General features: G+C 35.6%; 7 protein-coding genes across 7 annotated transcripts; 4 read left to right on the top strand and 3 right to left on the bottom strand.

The window, feature by feature from the left end:
- LOC139881848 (uncharacterized) lies at nt 1–3,387 on the bottom strand. The gene is made up of 11 exons (XM_071866252.1): nt 3,370–3,387; nt 2,566–2,788; nt 2,166–2,293; nt 2,011–2,082; nt 1,740–1,885; nt 1,525–1,642; nt 1,362–1,439; nt 881–1,018; nt 428–515; nt 143–276; nt 1–30 (listed from the first exon to the last, which is right to left on the bottom strand). The coding sequence occupies exons 1-11, from the start codon at nt 3,385–3,387 to the stop codon at nt 1–3; spliced, it is 1,173 nt and encodes a 390-aa protein (XP_071722353.1).
- Nucleotides 3,388–5,505: 2,118 nt separating this feature from the next.
- Nucleotides 5,506–5,802, bottom strand: LOC139881856 (uncharacterized). Its single transcript, XM_071866260.1, has one exon. It carries the CDS (start codon nt 5,800–5,802, stop codon nt 5,506–5,508), a length of 297 nt encoding a protein of 98 aa, XP_071722361.1.
- A 225-nt stretch (nt 5,803–6,027) lies between these two features.
- Nucleotides 6,028–8,762, top strand: LOC139881847 (phosphoacetylglucosamine mutase-like). The gene is made up of 9 exons (XM_071866251.1): nt 6,028–6,088; nt 6,163–6,425; nt 6,550–6,675; nt 6,768–6,910; nt 7,007–7,282; nt 7,557–7,975; nt 8,065–8,240; nt 8,385–8,481; nt 8,617–8,762. Exons 1-9 carry the CDS (start codon nt 6,028–6,030, stop codon nt 8,760–8,762), a joined length of 1,707 nt encoding a protein of 568 aa, XP_071722352.1.
- A 458-nt stretch (nt 8,763–9,220) lies between these two features.
- Nucleotides 9,221–11,711, top strand: LOC139881846 (pentatricopeptide repeat-containing protein At1g32415, mitochondrial). Its single transcript, XM_071866250.1, has 2 exons — nt 9,221–11,371; nt 11,631–11,711. The coding sequence occupies exons 1-2, from the start codon at nt 9,221–9,223 to the stop codon at nt 11,709–11,711; spliced, it is 2,232 nt and encodes a 743-aa protein (XP_071722351.1).
- A 2,548-nt stretch (nt 11,712–14,259) lies between these two features.
- LOC139881845 (pentatricopeptide repeat-containing protein At4g18840-like) lies at nt 14,260–16,161 on the top strand. The gene has a single exon (XM_071866249.1). The coding sequence runs from the start codon at nt 14,260–14,262 to the stop codon at nt 16,159–16,161; it is 1,902 nt and encodes a 633-aa protein (XP_071722350.1).
- A 938-nt stretch (nt 16,162–17,099) lies between these two features.
- On the bottom strand, nt 17,100–18,704 carry LOC139881860 (expansin-like B1). Its single transcript, XM_071866263.1, has 5 exons — nt 18,557–18,704; nt 18,322–18,428; nt 17,696–17,877; nt 17,443–17,575; nt 17,100–17,303 (listed from the first exon to the last, which is right to left on the bottom strand). The coding sequence occupies exons 1-5, from the start codon at nt 18,702–18,704 to the stop codon at nt 17,100–17,102; spliced, it is 774 nt and encodes a 257-aa protein (XP_071722364.1).
- Nucleotides 18,705–22,885: 4,181 nt separating this feature from the next.
- On the top strand, nt 22,886–24,449 carry LOC139881844 (haloacid dehalogenase-like hydrolase domain-containing protein Sgpp). The gene is made up of 5 exons (XM_071866247.1): nt 22,886–22,920; nt 23,360–23,489; nt 23,678–23,829; nt 23,908–24,169; nt 24,270–24,449. Exons 1-5 carry the CDS (start codon nt 22,886–22,888, stop codon nt 24,447–24,449), a joined length of 759 nt encoding a protein of 252 aa, XP_071722348.1.
- Nucleotides 24,450–25,415: the final 966 nt, after the last annotated feature.

Below are 25,415 nucleotides of genomic sequence, written 5' to 3'. Positions count from 1 at the left end.
TCATGGTATTAACTGCCACCAATCTGGTGTCTGCAATTGTCCATTGATATCAGCGATCTGGTAAATGGTACCTTTCTAATGTGAATGAATTAGACCTACAATAGTATCAATTATTATGAACACTAATTCCAGAATCGAGAACCTTGAAATCACCACCAGCCTTCTTCGATGTTTGATGATGCCTTTGATCAAAATTTACTCCCATGTGCTCGGAAGACAGGAACATGTTCGTCTCCTTCTTTTTTCTCTTTGCTGAGGAGCTTAAAGAACCTTCAACTGCAAAACCGAAAAGAAAACATTATACAAGGAATGGCGACATCATTTATAACGCTCCCATCATAAAAAAGAGAACACAAAGATGCAATGACAAAAGAAGTATATCATAACAAGCCGAAGAATAACAACAGGATAATATGGCTTTTCATACCTTGCCATTCCCACACCACTCTAGATTCACCCTTCACCAGCTTTGGATACTGATCTACACGAGAATCTTCCTTCACTAAATCCTCAACCTAAAAGCATAACAAGGAACAAATTCAAACACTTGAACATTAAAGCAAACCACTAGACCACGACAGTAGATAAAAAAGTGTTCATAAGAAAGATGCTCTGTCCGTTTGTCTTATATGCCTCCCAATTGGTTCTCAAACACAGCATTCACTGAAGTTACCTACTTGCAGTATAATGTGATGAAAGAAAACTCTATTTCTAGATCTGTTTGAGAATCCAACTTAAGAAAACAGGTCACAGTCACTAGCTACAAATTGGAATATTCATAATGTTGGCACGTCATAGGCATACTCAAAAATACCAGCATACATCAGGAGATCGTAAAGCGAGGATAATTTAATTCTGATCATAGAGTAAAAAAAGATACCTTCTTCCACAATAAATGATCCTTCCTTTCTTTGGGCAAAAGAAGATGATCTCGCAACCGGGAGGCAATTATCCAAGGTTCACAACCACCATTTATATCACGTGAAGCCAAGGCATTTTCCTCAAGTATTTCACATACCTAAAAAGCATGCAACACTAAAGTCATTTTAGTTTGGAAAAAAATAAATCAAATATACAGGATATTAGAAAAGATAATTGAATTATTATGTCCAAAAGTCATTAGTCTCTAGTTAGTTATTAGTTAATAGTATCTTAATTGCATCAACCTAACTGTAGGCACAAGGAAACACCAGCATCTTAATCGCATCTACTTAGTGGCAGCTCATTAATCCATGAGAACATGAGCTAAAACTGGAGAAGTACTTTAGTTCAAGCTTGGGCTGAATTAATATTGAACGACAGGTTATGGCAAGAACTGTGTGAAAAGCTAAAAGAAAAGAAAGATAAGGATTTAGGTGTACCTGGTGATATAGACCTTCAACTCTAACTGATAAGTTCCTTCTCTGACGGACTTTCCTTATTAACAAAGCGCATCCCAGAAACTACAGATCTCAATGACGTCAGAAAGCTTCAACACGTCGATATTAAAAACAAAGCACAGAAAATTCTGCCATTTAGATGGAATAACAATGCACAAACAGGTACAATTATAAGAACATTCTGGGAGATCCATTGCTGAATGTGGCAGGTATATGGTTTGTAATGTTCTCCAAGTGAGTATGGACACTTTAATTCCTTAATCCTAACACAATAAACGAAATTGACATGTTATGAGCACAATCAATCATAGAGCAAAAGATTTCATAGACTAGTTTTAAGATAAGGATGCAATGGCATACCCATTGGGAGAAATCCTTGTCTCCAGTATCCTGTCAATGGTTTCCATTGTCTTTTTCTTTGCATAAGGGTCCATGGAATTGTCTGACCCAAAATTCTTGCTTAGCATTTCACCACCAATATCGTTCCATACATCATTCTCAGAAACCTGAAAGCGAATATGTGTCTTAAGATCAACACAATGCCATTGCAGTCACTGGAATAAGTAAATACATGGAACTCATTGGATGGGAGATAGCTATCAGAAGGTTAAAACCATGGAAGATAACACACCCATACTGTTCCATCTCCATCACATAAAAACTTTGCATATGCTTCACAGAGACGACTTTCTATCTTCTCTGACTGCAAGATATGAAAATCAAAAGACAAATTACAAACATATACACTACTAGACAATGGGAAGAAATTGGGTTAAAAGAACGCACAAGTTTCTTAGCTGTTTGGCTAATATCTCCATCTTCAATGCATAAATTACCCTGCTTTCTGTAGCCATCAAAGCAGTCCAACTTGCCTTCATGACACACTCCACTACTTGGACAAGGCTCACAAAAATCTGTACCACAATAAAGCGGTTAAAAGGATGTTCTGCCATAGATAAAAAGCATCACATCTAATCAACCAACTTCTAAAAGTATATTAGTAATGGCAGCTGCATAAACACAGTTTATACAGTTCTTAGAAGGAAAACATGAAAATGGGGAAGAAATAATATCAAACTTCAATAGAAATTGAACTGCACTAGCAAAAATATGACCCACAATCTATAGTTGCTAGTGAAAAAGTGAAACCCAGCAACCGAAATAAATACTTTTGAGAAATTCTAACCTGAGAGAGAGTAATCAATGTCAGAATCACAAAAGGGTTTAGGAGCGGAATTGAAAACGGCGTATAAGAAGTTGCAGGCAAAAGCGACTGAAGAAGCGATGGCGAGGACTGCAATGACTCTTAAGAACTCGGCTTTGGAAGGGAACAAGCTTTGGGGCGGCTCAGGTATGACGAGGGAAGAAGAAGAAGTCGTGGAAGTTGACTTGGATTTTGGCCGCTTTCTCTGGGTCGAAGAGAAGAAGACATGATTTTAGAACTCTGTTCATCGGTGATTTGATCGACGGAAAATAGCCAAAGGTGAAAGGACACTTCGATTGAAGAAATAGAGCCCATTGGCGATTAGGGGGACACGTGTCAAAACATAAACTAGCCTACAACTCGATAGGCTCTCAATAACCCTACAACTCGGATCTCTTCAACAACCTTAGAACTCGGGACGGTAAGCTCATAAACAATGCTGCAACTCGGGTGATTTTAAACATGGCTATAACTCGGGAAATATTAAACAAGGCTACTACTCGGGATGGTATAAAAGATTTAAACAAGTTTACATCTCGGAGCTATTAGACAAGCGTTGAGATTCTACATGATCGGAAACCCAAATTACTCGATGAGAAATTACATTTATAAGTCCTAGGATATATAAAGGTTTGTTTAAGAGAATCAACAATCAACGTCAATGTAGCATCTTCCTCCAGCTGCAACATTGAACGACGTGATGAAATTCTTGGTTCACATTTTTTCTGGCTTGAGATTTCTGTCTTTGCTTTTGAGTCCCTGGTCTATTGTAGAAGATGAACTAGCCTTGTTTGCTGGTTCCATTTTTTATTTTGCCTATGATGAGCGTCACATATTCTTTTGTGGTAGTGAGGATCGTCCCTCAATCTTTATTGACAATAGAAATATTTTTTCAATTTGTTCTAATTGCAAATTTAATTGTATTCAATTGTAAATTTTATTGTCAAATCAACTTCCAACATATGGCATTTTATTAATAAATAGTAATTTGACACATGTATATAAGAACTTATTAGGTTTCAATTTACAATTTTAAGTCAATGATATTATTTTTTTCCTTTTCTAATTAGGAAATCAAAACACAATAAAAATATAACGAATCTAATAAATTTCTATCAATTACTTTTTTTCCTAATATTATAATTTTTTTCCCAATCAATTTCCTATCTATTATTTTTGTAAAAAAATATAATACACTATATTTTTTTTAATTTTTTTTATCAAATAATTTTTCCTAATTAAAATTCATTATATTCTTTTCCTATTACTAATTAAAACGAATACATCTTTTTTTTCTTATTCAAATGGGTATATTGTTAAAAAAATTATTCCTATTCAAATAATAACATATATGATTTTTTCTAATTTTTTTATTAAACTATAATTCTAATTTAAAATTTGAGTTTAATAAAATTATTTCTAATCAAATTATTTTTTTCCTATTCTAATTAGGAAATCAAAACACAATAAAAACATATTCCTAATAAAATTATAATATACTATATTTTTTCTAATTTTCTCATTTAACAAATTTTCCTAATTAAAATTTATTATATTTTTTTCCTGTTCCTAATTAAAACGGGCACATCTTCTTCTTTTTCCTATTCAAAAGGTCATATTGTAAAAAAAATTATTCCTAAACAAATTAAAATATATATTATTTTTTTTCAAATTTTTTTATTAAAATATTATTCCTAATAAAAATTCTCTATATTTTTTCTTATTCTTAATTAAAACGGACATATCTTATTTTTCAAAGAAAATAAAATTTTAATTCTAATAGAATTTTAGATTTTGAAATAAAATCAAAATAATTATAATTTATATCTTATCTTATATATAAATAATAGAGAGATTTTTTCAATTTGTTTCAATTGCAAATTCAATTGTAAATTTTATTGAAATAAAATCAAAATAGTTATAATTAATATAAAGTTAAAATAATTATTTTTTAATATAATATTTGACATATGTTTAATAAATTTTAATATAAATAATTATTATATAATTCTTCATATTATATAGATAAATTTTAAATTTTTAAAAGTACAGATTTTCTGTCCAACGGACGGGTCCAGTGACCAGTACTTGCAAAAAGGCGAGGCGTGATCTTGAAGCAATGAAGTATAAAATTTCGTAATTTCAAATGGTATAATCTTATTCTTCTAATTTAAGTCTCGAATAACATGTCGGATTTAATCTTTTAAACCAAGCGAAAATAAACTCAAAAATTGATCCAACTATCACCTCCTACCATTACCGATGGAATTAATTTTCCCTCCATTTGTAAACATACTTCAGGAAAGCATTGGCAGGATTTTCTCAAGGTAGAGCACGTACTCGAGTAGATCATTCGAGCTCTGCTTCCTCGGTCATTCTGGGAGCCAGATCGTTGATGCCTAAAAAAGCCTACAACTCGGTGGGCTCTTAAACAAGCCTATGACTCGGCAACCTTTTAAACAAGGTTACAACTCGGCAAACTCTTCAACAAGCCTACAACTCGGTAAGAGTACTGTTAAGCGCCGTTGTTTGAAAAATCGATCAGCTTAATTCTGGCGTTTTGATTGCATTTTTAAGACAGTTCATAAAGTTTATCGGTCAAGCAGCTCTGTTCTTATTCTTCGCAATTTCTAATCTTAATCTTCGCAAGATTAGCGATAATCAAATGAAATGTACTGGGCCAACAATGGAGATCATAGGATATCTTCAAAAAGACTCAATTAAAACAACGATTTTTCGCATCCAACACTGGGAAGAATCAAAAGAAGACAGAAAGTTCATAGATTTCCATCAAACATTAATCATGTTCATGCCAAATACAATACAAAAAATACTCCTTACCCAAATAGCATCAAACGAAAAAGTAGCATACCGACAGAACGAGACCGTCTCAATTCCTAACAAACAGAAGAACAACACTATTTAAAAGACGACGCGAAATTGAGGCGCTTCGCTACCACTCGCCGGGAGGATCTGCCAGCGGCAAGGCTCGAGGTCATCGGAAACGGGGCAGAAACCAGCTAAGGTAACCTTATCGCCGGTGGCGGCAACCGATCCAAACTCAAACACTGTGATATTCTCGGCTCGAGGAACCTCGATAGCGCCGTTCATGCCGGGGGCCGGGGTTTGGGAATCGACGGCGGTCATAGCTAGATTGGGTTTATCGGTAGATTCCGGTTGAGCTTTGGGACTGCCACTGAACCAAGAAAGAAGACCCATGACTGGAAATTTTCGATTGAATTGAATTGGGGTTTCTGAAAGGGATAACATAGCATGACGAGAATTCGAGAAAGACGTTTAATTACGGAAATACCCTTCACATTAACTGAACTTGAAACGATGTCGTTTGAAAATCAGTATAGATTTGACTAAATCCACGGCCAACGGCGATCAAACAAATCAGAATTTAGATTTCAGAGCCAGAGAAACTTTTCGTTGATAGAGATGAAGGAAGAACAAAAATCGCTCATCCTCAAGATCTCTTCTCAATATCCACCTCCTCAAGGTAATAACATCTTCAGATTCTCAGTCTGTTTGTTTGTTTTAGCTTCTGTTTTCATTTTCTGTTTCACATTGTAGGAGTGAAGCTGTCATATGGGACAGCAGGGTTCAGGGAAGATGCCTCTATCCTTGTATCTACTGTTTACCGAGTTGGGATATTAGCAGCACTCCGATCATTGAAAACCCAGTCTGTGATTGGATTGATGATCACTGCATCTCATAACAAAGTTAATGACAATGGAGTCAAAATCGCTGATCCAAGTGGTGGTATGCTCACTCAGGATTGGGAACCATTCGCTGATCGTCTTGCCAATGCTCAGGATCCCCAAAATTTAATTGAGGTTAGCTGACTCGCTGTTGTTGGAATCTTGCTCGTGTATTTTAGGAGTAGCTAGTCCATGCACATTGTTAAATCCTTGTAGGTGGAACAATGTGGGTTTATATGATTTCCTATTTTCAAAACAGTTGATAGTGGAGTTCGTTGAGAAGGAAAATATTCCACTTCATTGGGATGGAATGCGGTCAGCTGAGATATTGTTGGGTAGAGATACAAGGCCTAGTGGTGAATCACTCCTTCAAGCAGCTAAACAGGTAATGCCATTAACGCTTTAGTTTGCCCTTCTACGTTATGCAATTGAATTAGGATTTGTTTATATCTTTCATTGTGTTTTTTCAAACTGAAGGGAATTGATTCAATCATTGGAGCAGTCTCTGTTGATATGGGAATAGTAACAACTCCACAGCTGCACTGGATGGTTCGTGCTAGAAACCAGGGCATGAAAGCAACTGAATTTGATTACTTTCAACAGATTTCAGATTCATTCAGGTGAAGTCAAAATGTTCTTTAGAGTAGCTTTTGAAAGGTATATCTTCTTCTTTTTTTAATCTTTCTCTCTCTCTTTTTTCATTGTTTCCGATATAGGTGCTTTATGGGTTTAATCCCGACGAAAAGTGACCAGGTCAGTGAGGGAGCTGACAAATTGATTGTCGATTGTGCTAATGGAGTGGGTGGAGAGAAACTAATTGCCTTGAAGAAAATGCTGAATGGTAAAGCAATGGAGGTCCGTAATTCTGGACTTGAAGGAGAAGGTGAACTTAACGAAAGAGTTGGTGCTGATTTTGTGCAGAAGGAAAAGGTCGTTCCTCTAGGATTTGGTACTGAGGATGTGGGAATTTCTATACTTCTTTCTGAGTTAAGGTGTGTACTTGCTTGGTTGTCTATTGCACAACAAAAGTAATTTTCGTCTAAAGATGTCTGGTCCATCTTACATGCTTGAATGTTTGAGATCACAAATGCATGCCCTTAGTTACGTAGTCATTGCATAAAAATGTCACCACTGTTGTTTTAAACATATATGTTATGCGTTTGATCAAATTATTGAATTTTTCGGTACAATAAATCGTGAATAAACTGTCCAACAAAAGGAAAGCGAGAATGATTGATGCTGAATGCAGTGGTTTTAGTTTTGCAGGTGTGCTAGTTTGGATGGAGATGCTGATAGACTTGTATATTTTACTGTGGCATCAAATAATACCAGCAGGATTGACCTTGTTGATGGGGACAAGATGCTATCTCTATTTGCTATATTCATTAAGGATCAAATAGGTATTCTCAAAGGGGAGGGAGCCAAAAAAACAACTAATAATTATGAACCTCGTCTTGGTGTTGTACAGACAGCATATGCAAATGGAGCATCAACGGATTACCTTAAAAATTTGGGCTTAGAAGTCGTGCTTACTCCAACGGGAGTGAAATATTTGCATGAGAAAGCAGCTCAATATGATATAGGAATCTATTTCGAGGCCAATGGTCATGGCACTATCCTGTTCTCACAATCCTTCTTATCTTGGTTAGAGGCTGAAAATAAAGAGCTTTCATCCACATCTAAAGGTTTTCTTCTCTAGCTTTTTGAATCACTTTGGATATCGTATGCAGTTTATCAGTTTCCCATGCTTTATTTTTTCTTATTGTTTTTTCAGGTTCTGAAGAGCAAAAGGCTGCTTTGAGGCTATTGGCCGTGACTAAGCTAATAAACCAAGCTGTTGGTGATGCTTTAAGTGGTTTGCTCATGGTGGAAGCCATATTGAAACATATGGGTTGGTCAATACACAAGTGGAGCGAGCTCTATCAAGATCTACCCAGTAGGATGCTAAAGGTCGGTTTCCTTGCTTATAAAAAAAATGGTTTTCAGATTAGCTAATCATAGATCAACCTAGGTTACCCACATGATAGATAATGGAATTGGCTGTATAATCTAGTTTGACTCTGCTATGTTTTCATTGAATCCTCTGAATTTCAGGTTATAGTAAAAGACAGAACTGCAGTTGTCACAACTAATGCAGAAACCGAGGTTGTAAAGCCAACTGGTATTCAAGATGCAATCAATGCTGAAATTGGTACGTGGTTATGTTTCTTCATACTTGAGTGCCATTTTTGCATATCCTTGCTTACATTCTCCTTCCCTTTACAAGTAATTGTTGTAATTTCACCCTATGTTTTCACTATCTTATGGTTGATAATCTGTAATGCAGCAAAATGCAGCCGAGGCCGATCGTTTATACGACCATCTGGTACAGAGGACATCATTCGTGTATACGCAGAGGCATCAACACAGGAAGCAGCCGATAGCCTTGCCAACTCTGTAGCAAAACTTGTTGACCAGTTTCTCAACTCTTAAAAGATTTCCTCACTCGCAAAAGCATTTAATCTTTGTTGAATCGGGTTTCTTCTACCCACTCGAGTATTGATTGTAGCTGAATGCCTGCGTTCCTTGGGGGCATATCAAGGGCCAGCAAAACTTGCTGCATCGTTAGATTTACACAGAAAGAAAACCCAATATTTGTCGACATGAGTAAAAACTGTTGCTTGTGTCGGATGATTTTTATGTTGAATAAGATCGAAACTTTGAAATTACTTGGTGTTTCTCTGTGTCAGTTACTCAGTTTCATATTTGCATGTCACTCTCAAAAACAATATCGAATTTCAATTGTATTGGAACTGGGAAATTGAGTGGAACGATTCGAACCGAGCCAACCTTGGTCCTGAATGAATCCAATTTAAAATCAACTTGACTCGAAACTTAAAACAACGGCAACGCTAGGGAGCAAATAGCTGACCTTTCATAATATTTTGTTGATGCGCGCCATAAGGTTATTCAAACCTTTCGCCGCCCTCTCGCTTCCCAAGGCCTCATCTCACAACCACCGTCAACTCCTCCATGTCCGTTCCTTTCAATCCTACAAATCCCATAACGTAAAGTTCAATTTTGATGACTCCCAACTTCTCCGCTGTCTTTCCAACCGGAATCTCAAGGATGCACGCTATTTGCTCGACAAAATGGTTGAAAGAGACTTTGACTACCCTGTTGTTCTATGGACTTCATTGCTCACTAAATACTCCCGAGCTGGATACATTGATGAATCCAAATTTCTCTTTGACATCATGCCAGAGAGAAATATCGTTACATATAACGCCATGTTATCTGCGTTTGTGCAGTGTCGGAGATTGAGTGAGGCAATACAGATTTTTGGTGATATGCGGGAAAGGAATGTGGTATCTTGGACTTCAATGCTTTCTGGCTTGGCAGATGCAGGGAGGATGTGTGAGGCAAGGAGATTATTTGACGATATGCCGCAGCGCAATGTAGTGTCATGGAATTCATTGGTTGTTGGGTTGATTCGAAATGGTGATTTGGAAGAGGCAAGGCAGATGTTTGATGCAATGCCTGAAAGGAATGTGATTTCTGGGAATGCTATGATTTCTGGGTATGTTGAGGATTGTAACATGGATGAAGCTAGGCTTTTGTTTGATGGGATGGAGGTTAAGAATGTTGTTACTTGGACTAGTATGATAGCAGGATATTGTCGGACAGGAAAAATAGCTGAAGCATATTCATTTTTTCAGAGAATGCCTGAGAAGAACGTGGTTTCTTGGACTGCAATGATTGGTGGGTTCACTTGGAATGACTTCTATGCAGATGCCTTGTCACTTTTTCTTAAAATGAAGAGGAACCAGAACATAAAACCGAATGGTGAAACCTTTGTATCACTTATTTATGCTTGTGCTGGAATGAAGTTCCCATTCCTTGGCAAACAACTACACGCTCAGTTGATTGTTAGTGACATGGAGTGTGGTGACTATGATGGAAGGCTATCAAGGAGCCTCATTCACATGTACTCTTCATTCGGTAACATGGATTTCGCGTGCTATATACTAAACAGGAATTGCCATAAATGTATTGTCCAGTCATATAATTCTATGATCAATGGTTACATCCAGATTGGAAAATTGGAAGAAGCAGAGAATTTGTTTGACGTAATGCCAGTTCGGGACAAGGTATCATGGACTTCAATGGTTGATGGATATTTCAGTGTTGGTAAAGTATCAAAAGGCTGTTATCTTTTTAATAAAATGCCTGACAAAGACTCTATTGCATGGACAGTAATTATCTCGGGACATGTCCAGAATGAGCTTTTCCAGGAAGCAATCTCTTTGTTCAAGGAAATGTGCTATCACGGTTTTAACCCTTTAAATTCTACATTTTCTGTTCTTTTGGGAGCTTCTGGAGCATTGGCAGATATGGATAAAGGGAAACAGCTCCATTGCATGCTCATGAAAACACTAAACGAAAAAACTGATTTGATTATTTCCAATTCTTTGATATCCATGTATGCAAAGTGTGGGGTAATCGAGGATGCTTATAAAATCTTTTCAAGCATGGTGAACCGGGATTTGATATCCTGGAATTCCATGATCATGGGTTTTTCATATCACGGGCTAGCTAAAGAAAGCCTAATCGTTTTTGACGCCATGCTGGAATCTGGTGCTCTTCCTAATAACGTAACCTTTCTAGGCCTCCTATCAGCTTGCGGCCATGCAGGATTGGTCGATCGAGGATGGGAGTTGTTCGATTCAATGCGAAATGTATATGGAATCGAACCAGGTGTAGAGCATTATGTTTCCATGATTAATATCCTTGGCCGAGCAGGAAAAGTAAAGGAAGCTGAAGAGTTTGTTTTGAGACTACCCTTTGAGCCGGATCGCACTATTTGGGGTGCTTTGCTCGGTGTTTGTGGGATCGGTGAGAGAAATAACGAGGTGGCTTCTATGGCTGCGAAAAGTCTTCTTGAGCTAGATCCGATGAATGCCCCTGCACACGTGGCTCTCTGCAATATGTATGCTGCAAGTGGCCGACGTGTCGAAGAGGAAAATCTAAGGGAGGAGATGAGGATTAAGGATGTGAAGAAGAAGGTACCTGGGTTTAGTTGGATAACACTAAATGGGAGGGTTCATTCATTTTCTTAATGGGAAGGAAAAACATGCAATTGCAAATATGTTATGGACTACAACATTTTAGAAGAATACACATGATCTGAATTATAAATAAACATATAGACTGGCAATCATTGTCTGAGGGTAAGGGTAAATCAATCATTCAATGGTTCATAATCATGAAGAACAGATCTTATCGGAATTCCTTTCCGACTTCTTTTCCGGTAACTAGCTGTTATCTTAGCATTTGTCTGGGGCTTTTCCTCGTTCTGAGTCTCTTCTTTTTCTTTCTGGGTTAGAACCTTCTTCTCTACATCGTCTGTTTTTCTTGTCGGAACAATCTCTCCCAGCGTGATGTTCCCATCAATAGGTTTCTCCTTGTCTTCCAAACCCATCACCATGATCTCTCTCTCTCTCTCTCTGTGAATATTAGGATTTTTGATAATAAACTGTGAGGAACTGCCTGTCTGAAGAATCTTGTGTTACCTATTTATAACACTCCAACCTATTGACCCAACCAAAAAAAATAAAAATCCAACCTTTAGGATTAAGAGAATGATCTTTGTATTTTTTTTTTCCTAATTCCAATCCAGTCCAAGTCAGACTTGTACATCCTTTTTGTTTCCTGTTTACAGTATATACATTTCCTTTGAAAACGGTCAAGGGTCAACCAAAACAATTTTTTTTTTTTTGAGGTTGGGTCAACCAAAACATAATCCGCCAGAAACTTATCTTAATTTGTTACTTACTTACTAAGAATCTATCTATGTCCTAATCCTAAAATTGCATGGTTCATGAACAACCTTCAATTTTTTAGGCCAGTCCTTGACTATGTCCTAAAAGATTAATGGTGTTGAGCAGCCAAACCAACAAACAACTTTTCTCATATTACCTCGAAAATCTATTTTCTTCGGTAAGTTTGTGCTGACGTGGCGACTACAACGACTAGAAAGGCGACTATTGTGGTCAACCAATCGTCAAAAGTCAAAACTACTAAAAGTAGCCGTGTGACAGTTCAAAAGTCGCTTACCGACGGAAATGTTTTTTTTTTATGAAAGACGGAAATGTAAAGAACGCAAAAAGAATCGAGAAAAAAAAAAGGCTTTCTCGCAACAGAATTAAAAATTACAATTGGGACGAAAAAAAGAAAAGAAAAAAATGTCAATTAACATGAATTTAAGTTTTTTATTTAGATTAATCTTAACCATTAATTTAATATAGAGGGCTAGGATTACATTATGCAACTGGATCCCGGCCATAATAAATACTCCTTTTATATATATTTTACGTTCATACAAATTGTTTTGTTTTGGGAAAAAAGTTTCACAGTAATTTTCGTTTTTAGATTCTCAATGAAATTTTGTGCATAAATTTTATATATTTTTTTTATATTCTAATTACGTAGACCGCACGACTCAAACTCCTCACTTTGTAATTGGAGAAAAATGTGCTCACCAATTTCGTATATATCATTTACTTAGCGAGAAAATAATATTATAATAATTTGAAAGAAAATGGACATCATGATTACTCGAAAAATGATTGTTGATATTGTTGTACATATGAATATGAAAAACGATAATTTTTTAAAGATGAAAAAGTATTTTCATATAAACGAATTATGAACCCAAAAATATAAAATATAGTATATTTTGGAGATAATAACATTTTTGGTACTTCAAACATATCAAAATTAATAATTTGATACATCGCGCGTTTTTTTAACAACTTGATACTTTTCCGTCAAAAATCCTAACAAACTCATACCTTTTGCTCACGTGGCAGGTTAATTCTGTTAAGTTTGTCATAGTCAGCGCCACATAAGCAACACATCACCACTTGACTTAGCATATATGCCTCGTCAACATCCTCAACCTTAAAAAAAAAAATCAGATTTCGGCCACCACTTCCGGCGATGACCCAGTCGAATATCGTTGGATTTCGGAAAATTTTATATAGCCGGACTCATTTCGATGAGGTGAACATCGTGGTGGTGTCGGATTTTTTCGAACTCCAAACCTTTTGGTATAGATCTAAACTTAAAGATTCGGTTTCTGCAACTTTAACATTAGATCTACACCAAACGGTTTGAAATTTAAAAAATCTGATACCACCATGATGTTCAGCTCGTCGAAATGAGTCTGGCTATATAAAATTTTACATAATCCAGAGACCGACGACCACTGAAAGAAGTCCCGCAGCCTCTTCCGGCGGTGACGCAGTCTAACGTCGTCGGATTTCGGAAAACTTTATGTAGCCGAAATCGTTTCGACGAGGTGAAAATCATGGTGGTGTTGAAATTTTCAAACTTCAAACTGTTTGGTGTAGATCTAAGCTTAAAGTTGAGGAAACCGAACCTTTAAGCTTAGATCTGCACCAAACGTTTTGAAGTTTAAAAATTCCAACACCACCACGATGTTCACCTCGTCGAAACGAGTCCGACTATATAAAATTTTTTTAAATCCAACAATATTCGATCTGGTCCTCGTCGGAAGTGGTGGCCAGAATCTGAATTTTTTTTTTAAGGTTGATGATGCTGAAACGGCATATATGCTGAGTCAAGTGGTGATGTGGCGTTAATTATGATAAATTTAACAGAATTAATCTGTTACGCAAACAAAATATATGAGTTTGTTAGGATTTTTTAGGAAAAGATACTAAATTGTTAAAAAAATGCACAAGATACCAAATTGTTAGTTTTGATATGTTTGAGGTATAAAAAATGTTATTATCTCGTATATTTTGATACGTAGGAATAAAAATGTCCAAAATGTGGAAAGTTTTTTACCCACGGTCACAAGTCTGAATTTACCGTATTTGATTTATATCTCTGGAACAGGCTCTCTTTCTCTCTATAGCATCATTGCATTTGCCATTTGCCGCCATATTTCGAAACAGGAAAAATGTCAGTTAGGCGCAAACTCGCGGAAATCACTCTCGACAAATTCATTGTATCAAACAGAAACCTCTCAAAACCCTCGCCAAAGCTATGGCCAAACGATCATCGACACCACCCATTTACTGATTTTGATTACCGAGGCTTACCCGAATTAACACTTAACCACCCAATCTTACAGAAACTCGAATCATGCAATAAAGCAACCGAATTCAATCAAATTCATGCCCAGCTCACTGTCTCTGGCCTCCTTCAACATTCGTTTGCTTCGAGTCGGGTTATAAAGAAGCTTTGCACTTCTTTGAACTTAGTTTCCGTTGCTGTGACCGTCTTTGGTTGTATTAAAGAACCGGATGCGTTTCTGTGTAATACTATAATGAGATGTTACTTGAATTCGAATGACCCTTATGGTGCTTTGAGTTTTTACTATGAGAAAATGGTGGCTAAATGTGTTTTGCCTAACCATTATACGTTTCCGTTATTGGGGAAAGTGTGTGCAGAGGTTGGGTCTCTGAGAGACGGTGAAAAGGCTCATGCTTTAGTTGTCAAACATGGGTTCTCGTCGGATTTGTTCGTTAGAAACTCGTTAATCCATATGTATTCAGTTTGTAGGCAAATCGGCAGTGCCCGTGAGGTGTTTGATGATGGGTCTGTGTTGGATATGGTGAGTTGGAATTCAATGATTGATGGGTATGTGAAAAACGGGGAGGTTGAAATTGCACGTGAGCTGTTTGATCAAATGCCTGAAAGAGATATTTTTAGCTGGAACTCTATGATTGCAGGATATGCAGGTACTGGTGATATGGAAAGAGCAAGAGAGTTGTTTGAGATAACGCCTTTTCATGATGTTGTTTCATGGAATTGTATGATTGATGGGTATGCGCAAGTCGGAAACATCACAAGTGCTCGCGAGCTTTTCGAGAGGATGGTTATGCGAAATGTTGTTTCTTGGAATACCATGTTTGCTCTTTATGTAAGGCAGAAGGACTATGGCAAGTGCTTGGAATTGTTTGATAGGATGATAATAGAACAAGAATCATCAAGGCCAAACGACGCATCTCTTGTGAGTGTCTTGACTGCTTGTGCAAATTTAGGAAGGCTTGACAAAGGCAAGTGGGTTCATTCTTACATGGAAACCAATAATATAAAACTCGATGTGTTACTTTCAACTTCCCTTTTGTCGATGTATGCGAAATGCGGAGAAATGGATTTAGCCAGAGACGTATTTGATCAGATGCCTACCAGAAGTGTTGTTTCATGGAACTCTATGATTATGGGATATGGTATCCATGGACATGGCGAGAAATCCCTAGAAATGTTCTTGGAGATGGAGAAGTCAGGTGTAAAGCCAAATGATTCTACTTTTGTCTCTGTTTTGTCTGCCTGTACTCATTCCGGGATGGTTTTGGAAGGTTGGTGGTGCTTCGATTTGATGTGTCGAGTTTATGAGATTGAGCCAAAGGTTGAGCACTATGGCTGTATGGTTGATCTTCTAGGCAGGGCTGGTTTGACAAGAGAATCAGAAGAGCTTATTCAGAAGATGCCAATGGAGGCAGGAACTCCGCTGTGGGGAGCTCTACTTTCCGCTTGTAGGACCCATTCGAATTCAGAACTAGGTAAAATAGTGGCCAACCGTCTTATCGAGCTGGACCCATCGGACAGTGGGCCCTATGTTTTGTTATCAAATATTTATGCCGCAGAAGGGAAATGGGATGACGTAGAAAATGTGAGGAAGATGATGAAAGAAAAGAGATTAGGTAAATTTGTTGGATCAAGCCTGGTTGACACTAAAGAGAACTCCTGGTTATCTGAATCTAACAAATGTCATAGGAGACGAGTGTTATATTCGATGTTGAGCAAGATTGGTGCTCAAATCAAATTGTGTCAAGATGATTACTTCGCTGAATAAGCTCGATCGTTGATGGAAAAACGAATTTTCAACTCGGGAATTCCATTGCCGGCGCAGGTGGGTGTATTGTTGGATGGAAACTACTTTACTCGTGACCGAATAAATTAACACCAAACCAAAAGGACAGAGAAAGCTACAGAGTGTAAAAGGGTAGGACTCCGAATTTGGCTGACCCATCAAAAAGAGGAAGGATCGTCAAATGACTCAAATCATATCATGGGAGTTAATGGCGGCCCTATCCAATCATAAGGTTATTCAATCTGTCCACGCTGAAACAGGGAAGATTCTATAGATTGAAGTCTTTCGTAAGAACTTCCATGATGAGCATTTTTTACTACCTCCATTTTAGTTAGGTTCAATTTTTTGCATGTATTTAAGCTTAACATAGCTGTACATAGACATGTAACTGTAAATGTAATCATTTGTGACTCAAGTGTACAGAGTAGACATTTTTATCAGCTTATTTTATGAGCTTTTGGGTGAACTTAACCATTACCGTTTTCCCCGATGGGTTTCTTCCGAAATAAATGCAGAATCTTTTGCCAAGACAAGGTATATGATCAGAATATATGGCTTCAAGATTCAATTAAGTGGTTTGCAGAGCTTAGCCCCCATGCATCTAATTCTTTTTTCAAAATGATGAAGATTTGGTGAGATGTCTTAAATAAGTTGAGACTCAGTAAAGAATGAGTGCAAAAACAAAAGGGATATCATTGTTCATAAGGAAGCAGACATGCATCTACTAATTAATCTTACATATTAGGAAAACGTACAAACTTTATCTATACTATTAAAACCCCATCTTTCTTTATTCTTCTATATAGCCAATCCCAATCTAATTAATAACTTATAGAAGATATTGAAAAGATAACTAAAATCAAATTATAGTACAATATATGAGAAAACAAGAAGCACTTTTTGTGGTGAAGGAAATTGGTCTACAAGTTGACTTGTACACCAGTATCATAAATTTGTCCAGGTTGCCAGTCTTTAGGAATGTTGTTGAGAGGAATTAGCCATGTTTCATCATCTTCTCCATCACTAAATAACATCCTTAAAGACAATTCTCCACTTGGCGGTGAGCTTGTCGTCCAGACTGCTCCGTAAGTTCTGTCTAGGAGCTTGCATACCTGATTTTGTGTCTGCAAATAATAAAATTCAAGTTTAGGCAAATAATAAAATTCAAGTTTGTGGTGAACCTCTCTAGGAAATGTTGTTATATATGATCACGCTAAAACTGCATGTATTGTGATACGGAGGGAGTAGTATATATAGTACTACCTCGCAGAGCTGCACAGCGGTGATGTCCTTGTGGCCTTGTTGAAACCAAATTCCAAAAGCCAAATAATAAGGGTAATTGCTGTTTTCATCTATCTTTATTGTTATGTTTTTACCTGGGTAGCTACATGAAACTCTGCATGTGTACAAGATATCAATTAATCAGAAACAAAAAAAGTAATTTTATAAACACAAAATTGTTACTAGATGATTAATTTGTTGAATGTATATATGTAACTATATATTTACAGTATACCTTTTATATTCAATATCCACAACACCAAGAGAAAGTAAAGATTGAGCTGAATAGCTGGTTTGAGCCAACTTAGAAAAAGCTTTCTTGGTCATAATAAAATCTGTATTGTGACTCGACCCTTGATCCGTTATAACGACTGTTACTCCTTTGTCTGAACAGTAGTAGCTGTTCTTGCATCTCACCTGATAATTATAATATCCATGATCATGTTATAAATCAATAATAAAAAAAATCTTTTATTGGGATTATAATTTGTTCAATAATGGCACTGGTTACCAGGGCGTGGCCCTGGTGAGCATCCCCTCCTTCATCTGTGAGGTGAGGGGTTCGAGTCGTGCAGTCCGCACAAAAGTATACTGTAATCAAAAAATTTGTTCAATAATGAGACGTTAAACTAAATAAGATCAACGCCATTAACTTTAGCCGATAAAAGTTTTCAATCACATAATCTATGTTAGAGTACTTAGTAATATGCAGGAATTATGTGTTGGTCTTGCTTGCAGCGATTAAAGCGTCTCGAAAGTTATTATTTTTTATATGCCTAATACAATCCACTAGTCCAAAGTCCACCGTCCCAAGAGTCGAATTTGTGTCCTCACGTAGGAGGATATGCATAAACCAGGTACCTGATAACAAGCACCACAGCCAAGGCCATTGCGAAAGAGATCAGAAACAGCTGAAACATCCCCTCCGTTGAGCGTTGCTCCGAATGAACCATATCCGCATGCTCCTTCTGTACATGACATATATAATTATCAATGTGTAAACTTATATTACGCATTTATATAATTAATGTAAATCTATATATATAGACAGTTGTAGGTATCTCTAAATAAGTTAAGTAGGATTTCGGTTTCTTACTCTCTGATCCGTTTTCTTCAGAATTAGGATAATAAGTTGCTCGAGACTGAACGAAGGAGTCGCTGCTCGTAGCAGCATCACTTAGAGTTTGAGCTACAAACAAGGCGGCATAGATGAAGCTAAGAGACTTTAGAGAAAAGGGAGCCATATTAAAATTTTATGAATGAATTGAAGTCGGAAAAGGTTAATGTTTGCAAAATGTGGAAGGAGCATTGAAGTATTTATAGAGAGTGAAGATATATGTTTTCAGTTTGACATTCTCTTCTATATACTACCCTCTCAAAATACTGTCCCACTTTCATATATCTCGATGAATATAATTTCTTATATTTCAAAATAACGGCTAGCTTGTTTGACCAAAGATCTGGATGGATCAATATGGAAAGTGTGCCAAACCGAGGAGGAAAATCTAATTTGAATTAGAAAATTAATTGTTGTGAGAGGCTTGAAAGAGAAGTTACAAGGAAAAGATGAGAGAGTGAGTTTGGTGCCCTAGCACTTAATTATTATAAGATACTACTTCCGTCCCAAAATAGATACAAATTTTTACATATATTTTATATTGAAAAATTTACATCTATTTTGGGACGGAGGAAGTATATTGTACTATTAACAAATGAACCTTAAAATATATAACTCTGACGTCTATATCTTTCAATAATACTCATTTGTTTCATAACATTATTTTTTGATTAAAATGTCATCAATTAATTATGTGATACGTAGATATTTTTATAAAAAAAATATTTTTTTAAATATATATGTTATTTTGTTCAAATTAATTAGGAAAGTTTAAGATATATATATTTTACAAAATATTGATCCTCATTAATAATAATTAATTACATCATGTTATTTTAATCAAAACATCAACTATTATGAGAAAGAGGCAGTAATAATTTTTCATTTATAAATAACGTCTTGCGATTTGAGATTGAACACATATGATGTATTTCTTTGTTTCATTGTCTATGACTATTCATTCCGTCCCAAATTAGATGTAAATATAACATAATTTTTTATCCTAAATTAAATACAAATTTTGATAAGTTTAAAAAACATTGATTATGTTTATCCATTATATCCTCATACACCCACTTCACCAACTTCACCATCTTCATCCCATGTACTCTTTTCATGTATTTGGTTATTAGTTGTAATTTTAGGGGGCTTTAATCTCTATAACTATAATTATATTGAAAAATGAATTTATATGATGGTTTTATTGGTTTGAGTGAAATCACAAATACTAACATCTAATTTGGACGGAAAAAATAGCAAATAAATAAGTTATGTAAAAAAAATCTATAAGCAAAAAATCTATAATTTACACTCACCATCTGATTGATAATTAATTATTCTTCTTTTTTTCGAAATAACCTAAATTCCATTGCATTTTCAAACGGGCTATATTAATGGGTAACCTACCTTCCGTACTTCGTTTTATATTAGTTAACAAATGGACAATTTGGTTACCCCTCTAATCTTAGTGTGAATGAAAATACAATCTAAAAAGAAATGTCCGATCTAGTAGTCTCAATCCAAGCGTGAGAGGTTTAAAAATCTGAAATGGTCATCTTCAATGCTCTTATTGATATATAATTCAATGTATATTCATCTTCTGAAGTACATTGGCAAGAAATTGGGACCCTCGTCGGCTAGCTCTCTCCTAATATGAATAAATTAAATTAGGGTATACCTAAAATATATTTACTAGAACAAAGACTTGCATAATCATATATGGTAGTGGATGACAGGATGAGGGGTTCCCTAATTATCTCTACGCGAAGCAACTTACATTCCACACCATGATATATATGGATGGTCTAAATCGAAATTAATTTTACAAATTAGGCTCGACTATATTTAATTCGACTATGATTTGAGTACTTGCACTAGGGAATTTTTTTTAGAGGAATTTGCACTAGGGAATTGAGATGATATATAAAGAAAAAGAAAAAGATAACAGCCCGATAATAATTTCAAGTGTCTATTCTATTATTCTATATCGTTAGTATGCCCCAGCCACTAAAAGCCCTATAAAAACAGTTTGTATGATTACTATAGTACATTTAGGTCAAATAATAGTCGCCTACCACCAGTCAATTCTTTCTTTGGAATGGTCAAATTTGATGATATAGTCACTTTATCGTCACGCCACGCATACATTTGTCTGATTTATTCTGGGCCCATTATTTCTGGAAAATTCTAAAGCCCAATAAACACAGATCAGGCCCATAAAAATATGGGCCTGGCTGGTTCCTCATACTTCATTCCCATCCATTTCATACCATAGTGGCTAATCAATGAACAAACACATATTCACTTGTTGTTATTATATGAATAATGCTATTCCTACCAGCACAGCAATGCGTCGTCCAATTAGTGAGCATTTCTTCCTTCATTCATAAGGTGAGGAGTTCGAATCGTATGATCCGTATAATTATGATGAAAAATTTCTACAAAATGTTAGAACACCAACAATACAAGTTTCTTAAATAGAGTTTTTTACCGATTCTTGACGACAACTAAACAAAGAGAAAAAAAATAAAAAAACTCATCAATAAAAAACCCATATACTCTAATACATGAATATTCAATAAAATTTCTTATATATTTTTAATATAACAAATTATTTATTAAAAACAATATTACTTAACATTAAATAATAAATACCATTTTAATTTAAAGTTACCATCACAATAATTAAATTTACGATAATTAAAAATTAAATATTTTATTTGTAAATAATTAAATTAAAAGGATGGCATTAAATGCAGAACTCAATCAGTATATAGAGCATCGTGGAAATGCCAAATAAGTTTGAAGGAAATTGAATATTTAGTGAGTATTGAAACCGTGGATTTTGATTAAATTGATTTTTATCCATACTGAAGAAAGAAAGAAATTCCTTACGTATGTAAAATATTGATGTTGAAAGTGATAGTTGATGGTTTATATATAGTATGGGAGGAGTAAAAGATTAAATGTGTCCAACCACACAAAAAAAAGTTAAAAATAAATAATATTTTTTTCGTATGTAAATAGATGACGTTTTTGAAAATTTCTTTTATCTTTAAATAGATGATGTTTTGAGAATATCAATGTATTTTTCTATTTTTACTCTTCCACTAACTTTACACACACATATAATTAATATTTTAATAGAAAAAGAGAAAAAATAAAATTATAAAATAAAGATAATTTATATATTGAAATTAATGGTATTAATATGTATAAAAAGTGTGAAAGTGTCATTTATTGAAATACAGATATAATAATATGTAGTATAATGAATTGATCAATAAAAAAAATGTAAATTTCTTATATAATTTTTTTTTTAAATCATTTCAAAAATAAAAAATTCTACAAAATTATTCCAATACATACAAAATATTTTTTATGATTTATATATCACATAAAATCAATTTTCTGTTTTTATTTTAATATATGTGTCGAGTGAGTGGCTGTGCAAAGTAGCGCTTGGTGATATCAGTGTACCAAATAATATGGAATTGATCATAGAATTTGGTGTGCACATTTTTGGTGACTTTAGTTTTGTCGATTTTTTTTAGTCATCATACAATTCAATTTGGCTTTTGCTTGCATTTTTTTCCTGAAGTTAGGCCATTTAATAAGATCGTCAAAAAAACATTTTTTATAATGGAAAGGTGACAGGAAAAGTGAGAGGGGCAGTCAATATTATATTCTCCTCTACATAAAACATTATTTTTTTTAATTTCTTCATAAGACATTAAGACCCCTTGAGTTCTACTTAAATATGAAAGATCCACGTAACTTTTTTTCTTCTTCTTTTAGGACAATGCATTTTATTTTGCGACATTGTCTTAAAAATAAAGAAGACTTAACTAAACATAAAAAATATTATTTCTTCCGTTTAAAATACATGATATTTTTATTTTATATATAAATTAAGCTTGAAACAAAAATGAAACCATCATGTATTTTGAGACGGAGGTAGTATAAAAATTGATAATATAACAAATTCTTCTCGAGGGCTATTTGATACATCGAATTAGTATGAGGACCTAGTTGAAAAATAAAGTCAAATGGAGAAAAATTAATCCGTTAATGTCAAAATCATACGTACATTAGTTTTGTGGGAGCATCTTCTGGAAGAAAGACCGACTGGCTGGCTGGCATTTTTACGATTCTTTCGGTAGATTCCCTTTTTGCTCTCCATTTCTCCTTCCACTCGTTTCCATCTCCAAACAGATCGCCATTTCTTGTTTGCGAGTAAAATTCAATTCCTTTTTTGTCTGTTCTTTCAGCTCTCTCTCTCTCTCTCTCTCTCTCTCTCTCACTGCAATGACAGCTCCAGCAACTGAGAATTCTGCGAACTGGTAATTTATTTCGTCATTTTTTGGGGATTTTTTTTTAAAAATTTTTTTGATACATTGATTGTAATATACTAATATGGGTGGTTGTTGTTTTACGATTTTCTGGTGATTCCTGGTTGTCATTTCATCACCCATGTTCTTGTTTGTATCGATCGTGCTATATGTTCTTATTAGGATTTATCACTTTGATTTTTCGTTGCATGGGAACCTGAGTGTGAATTTGTTCTTTATGTTAAAAATGAGAGCTTGTATTGTATTCATTGAACTTTACTAATTATTGTCTAGTTATGCTCTTAAATTCGAGTGAGCGATTATTCCAAACAGAAATTAAGCTTGATCGATGCCGATTTGATTGTAAAGTACTATTTTATAGCAAGAATTGTGTTATTTAGGTTCTTGTTCTGTTATTTGTCGGATGACTCGGGTCTTAGTAACTCTCCTCCTTTGTTTTATCCAGCAACAGTTTGCTGGCCCATCTTGCTCCTCTGGAAGCAGTATTGTTCGATGTCGATGGAACTCTTTGTGATTCCGATCCTCTCCATCATCAAGCCTTCCAAGTAATGCTTCAAGAGGTAATTTTTGTTTCTTTCCGGATTGTGAATCCGTTAATTTGTGATAAAGTATGGAAACAAAGTGTAATTGTCAGTTTAATCAATACCGAAATGTGCTGATCGTCAATTATTGAGTCATTAGCGTAGAACAGCAATCTGCAAAATCTCGCTTTAAGGATTTTCATGTACTGATATTTGGCGCCTGACAGATTGGTTATAATAATGGAGTTCCAATCACGGAAGATTTCTTCATTCAAAACATTGCTGGAAAGCACAATGATGATATTGCCAAGTTCCTCTTCCCTGATGACTTTGAACGGGGCTTGAAATTCACAGATGAAAAGGAAGCTATGTTCCGAAAGTAAGATCCATTCCTTTTTATGTTAACTTTTTACTGTCAGTTAGGTGATTCTTATGATGGGTAATGGGTTATGAATAGGTTGGCCTCGGAACAACTGACACCAATCAAAGGGCTTCTGAAATTGACAAAATGGATTGAAGACCATGGTCTGAAACGTGCCGCTGTTACGAATGCTCCGAGAGAAAATGCAGAACTCATGATTGCAAAACTTGGCCTCACCAATTTTTTCCAAGCTCTGATTATTGGTGGCGAGTGTGAACATGCTAAACCACACCCAGCGCCATACTTGAAGGGCCTTGAAGCTTTGAAGGTGTCAAAGGATCACACATTTATATGCGAGGTTTCTCTTTTCAAACACCCTTTAAGTACAGGAATCTGATGTAGTGGACCTAAAGAACCTGACCTAAATGGCACTAAATGTTCTTCTCTGGTTTTTCCAGGATTCGGTTTCTGGGATAAGAGCTGGAGTTGCAGCCGGTATGCCTGTTATTGGTTTGACGACCAGAAACCCTCCACATTTGCTGATGGAAGCAAAACCAGCTTTACTTATTCAGGATTACGAAGATCCCAAATTGTGGGAAGCTTTACAAGAACTTGAGAAAATGGGGCTTTCTGCTTAACCTATGGCTCATATTTCTTGTAAGCTCTTGTTGCTACTAAATATCTCAGTGAAATTCTTACAGGAATTCATTATTTATTGGAATAATTCCTATTCTTAAGGAACCTTTTGATTCATCTATAGTTGATGAAACTTTTCTGATGTAAACTTGTCATGGAATTCTCAGACCATGTTGTTTTTTCTTACACGTCATCTCTCTTCTTCCTCCCCAAGCTTTATCTCTCCTACATTTTTCTTCCTATTCTCTCTTTCCCCATTCTAATCTCAGTCACAGTATCACCTGGTTGTCCATGTCATAAATTATTGAAAAATCAAACCCGGTCCATTCCGATTCTTAATCAGAAAAAAATAAAATAAAATTAATTGATTGTAAAAAATCTTAAACAAAAGGACAATTGAGTTTCACAACATAGAACGGACGAGTACTGAAAATACAGAAACATGTTTTCAAGCCCATGAGACCGAGTCGATCTCATCTCGGGCAGACTTGTACAACTCGAGTCTCTTGGCACACTGCTGCCTGCGTTCCATCAATGCTGGGTCTTCGTCCAGCAACTGTGCAAGTTGCTTGGCCTGCAAGGAAAATATTCATAATGAAATATGACAATATGTGAAGCAACCGGCAAAAAATTATGGAATTTACTAAAAAGGAAGACGTCATAGGATTTTAGGACCTCCTTTCTGCCGAGCTGAGTGTAAAAGTGATATAGCAAAGACTGCTTTCCCTCCCTGACTTGGCAATACACGATAGCTTTGGGAATGGAATACCTGAGTGAGCCAGCTACCATCCCGATATAAGTTGAAACATTTGATCCTATCCTCCGAAAGTGCCCCTCTGCATATTGGTCAGAACTGGGGATAGCTACATTGCCACCTCTCTCCACTTCCATCGGTAGTTTTCTGAAGAAATCTACTGTAAGGTATGATGATTCCATATCTACCAGTCGTAGAGTTGTCTTCTTCCCTT

The sequence above is a fragment of the Rutidosis leptorrhynchoides genome, unplaced genomic scaffold, assembly GCF_046630445.1.
Source record: "Rutidosis leptorrhynchoides isolate AG116_Rl617_1_P2 unplaced genomic scaffold, CSIRO_AGI_Rlap_v1 contig203, whole genome shotgun sequence".
Classification (NCBI taxonomy): domain Eukaryota; kingdom Viridiplantae; phylum Streptophyta; class Magnoliopsida; order Asterales; family Asteraceae; genus Rutidosis; species Rutidosis leptorrhynchoides.
The sequence above is the reverse complement of the archived record's forward strand: the minus strand, read 5'-3'. Positions and strand labels throughout refer to the sequence as shown.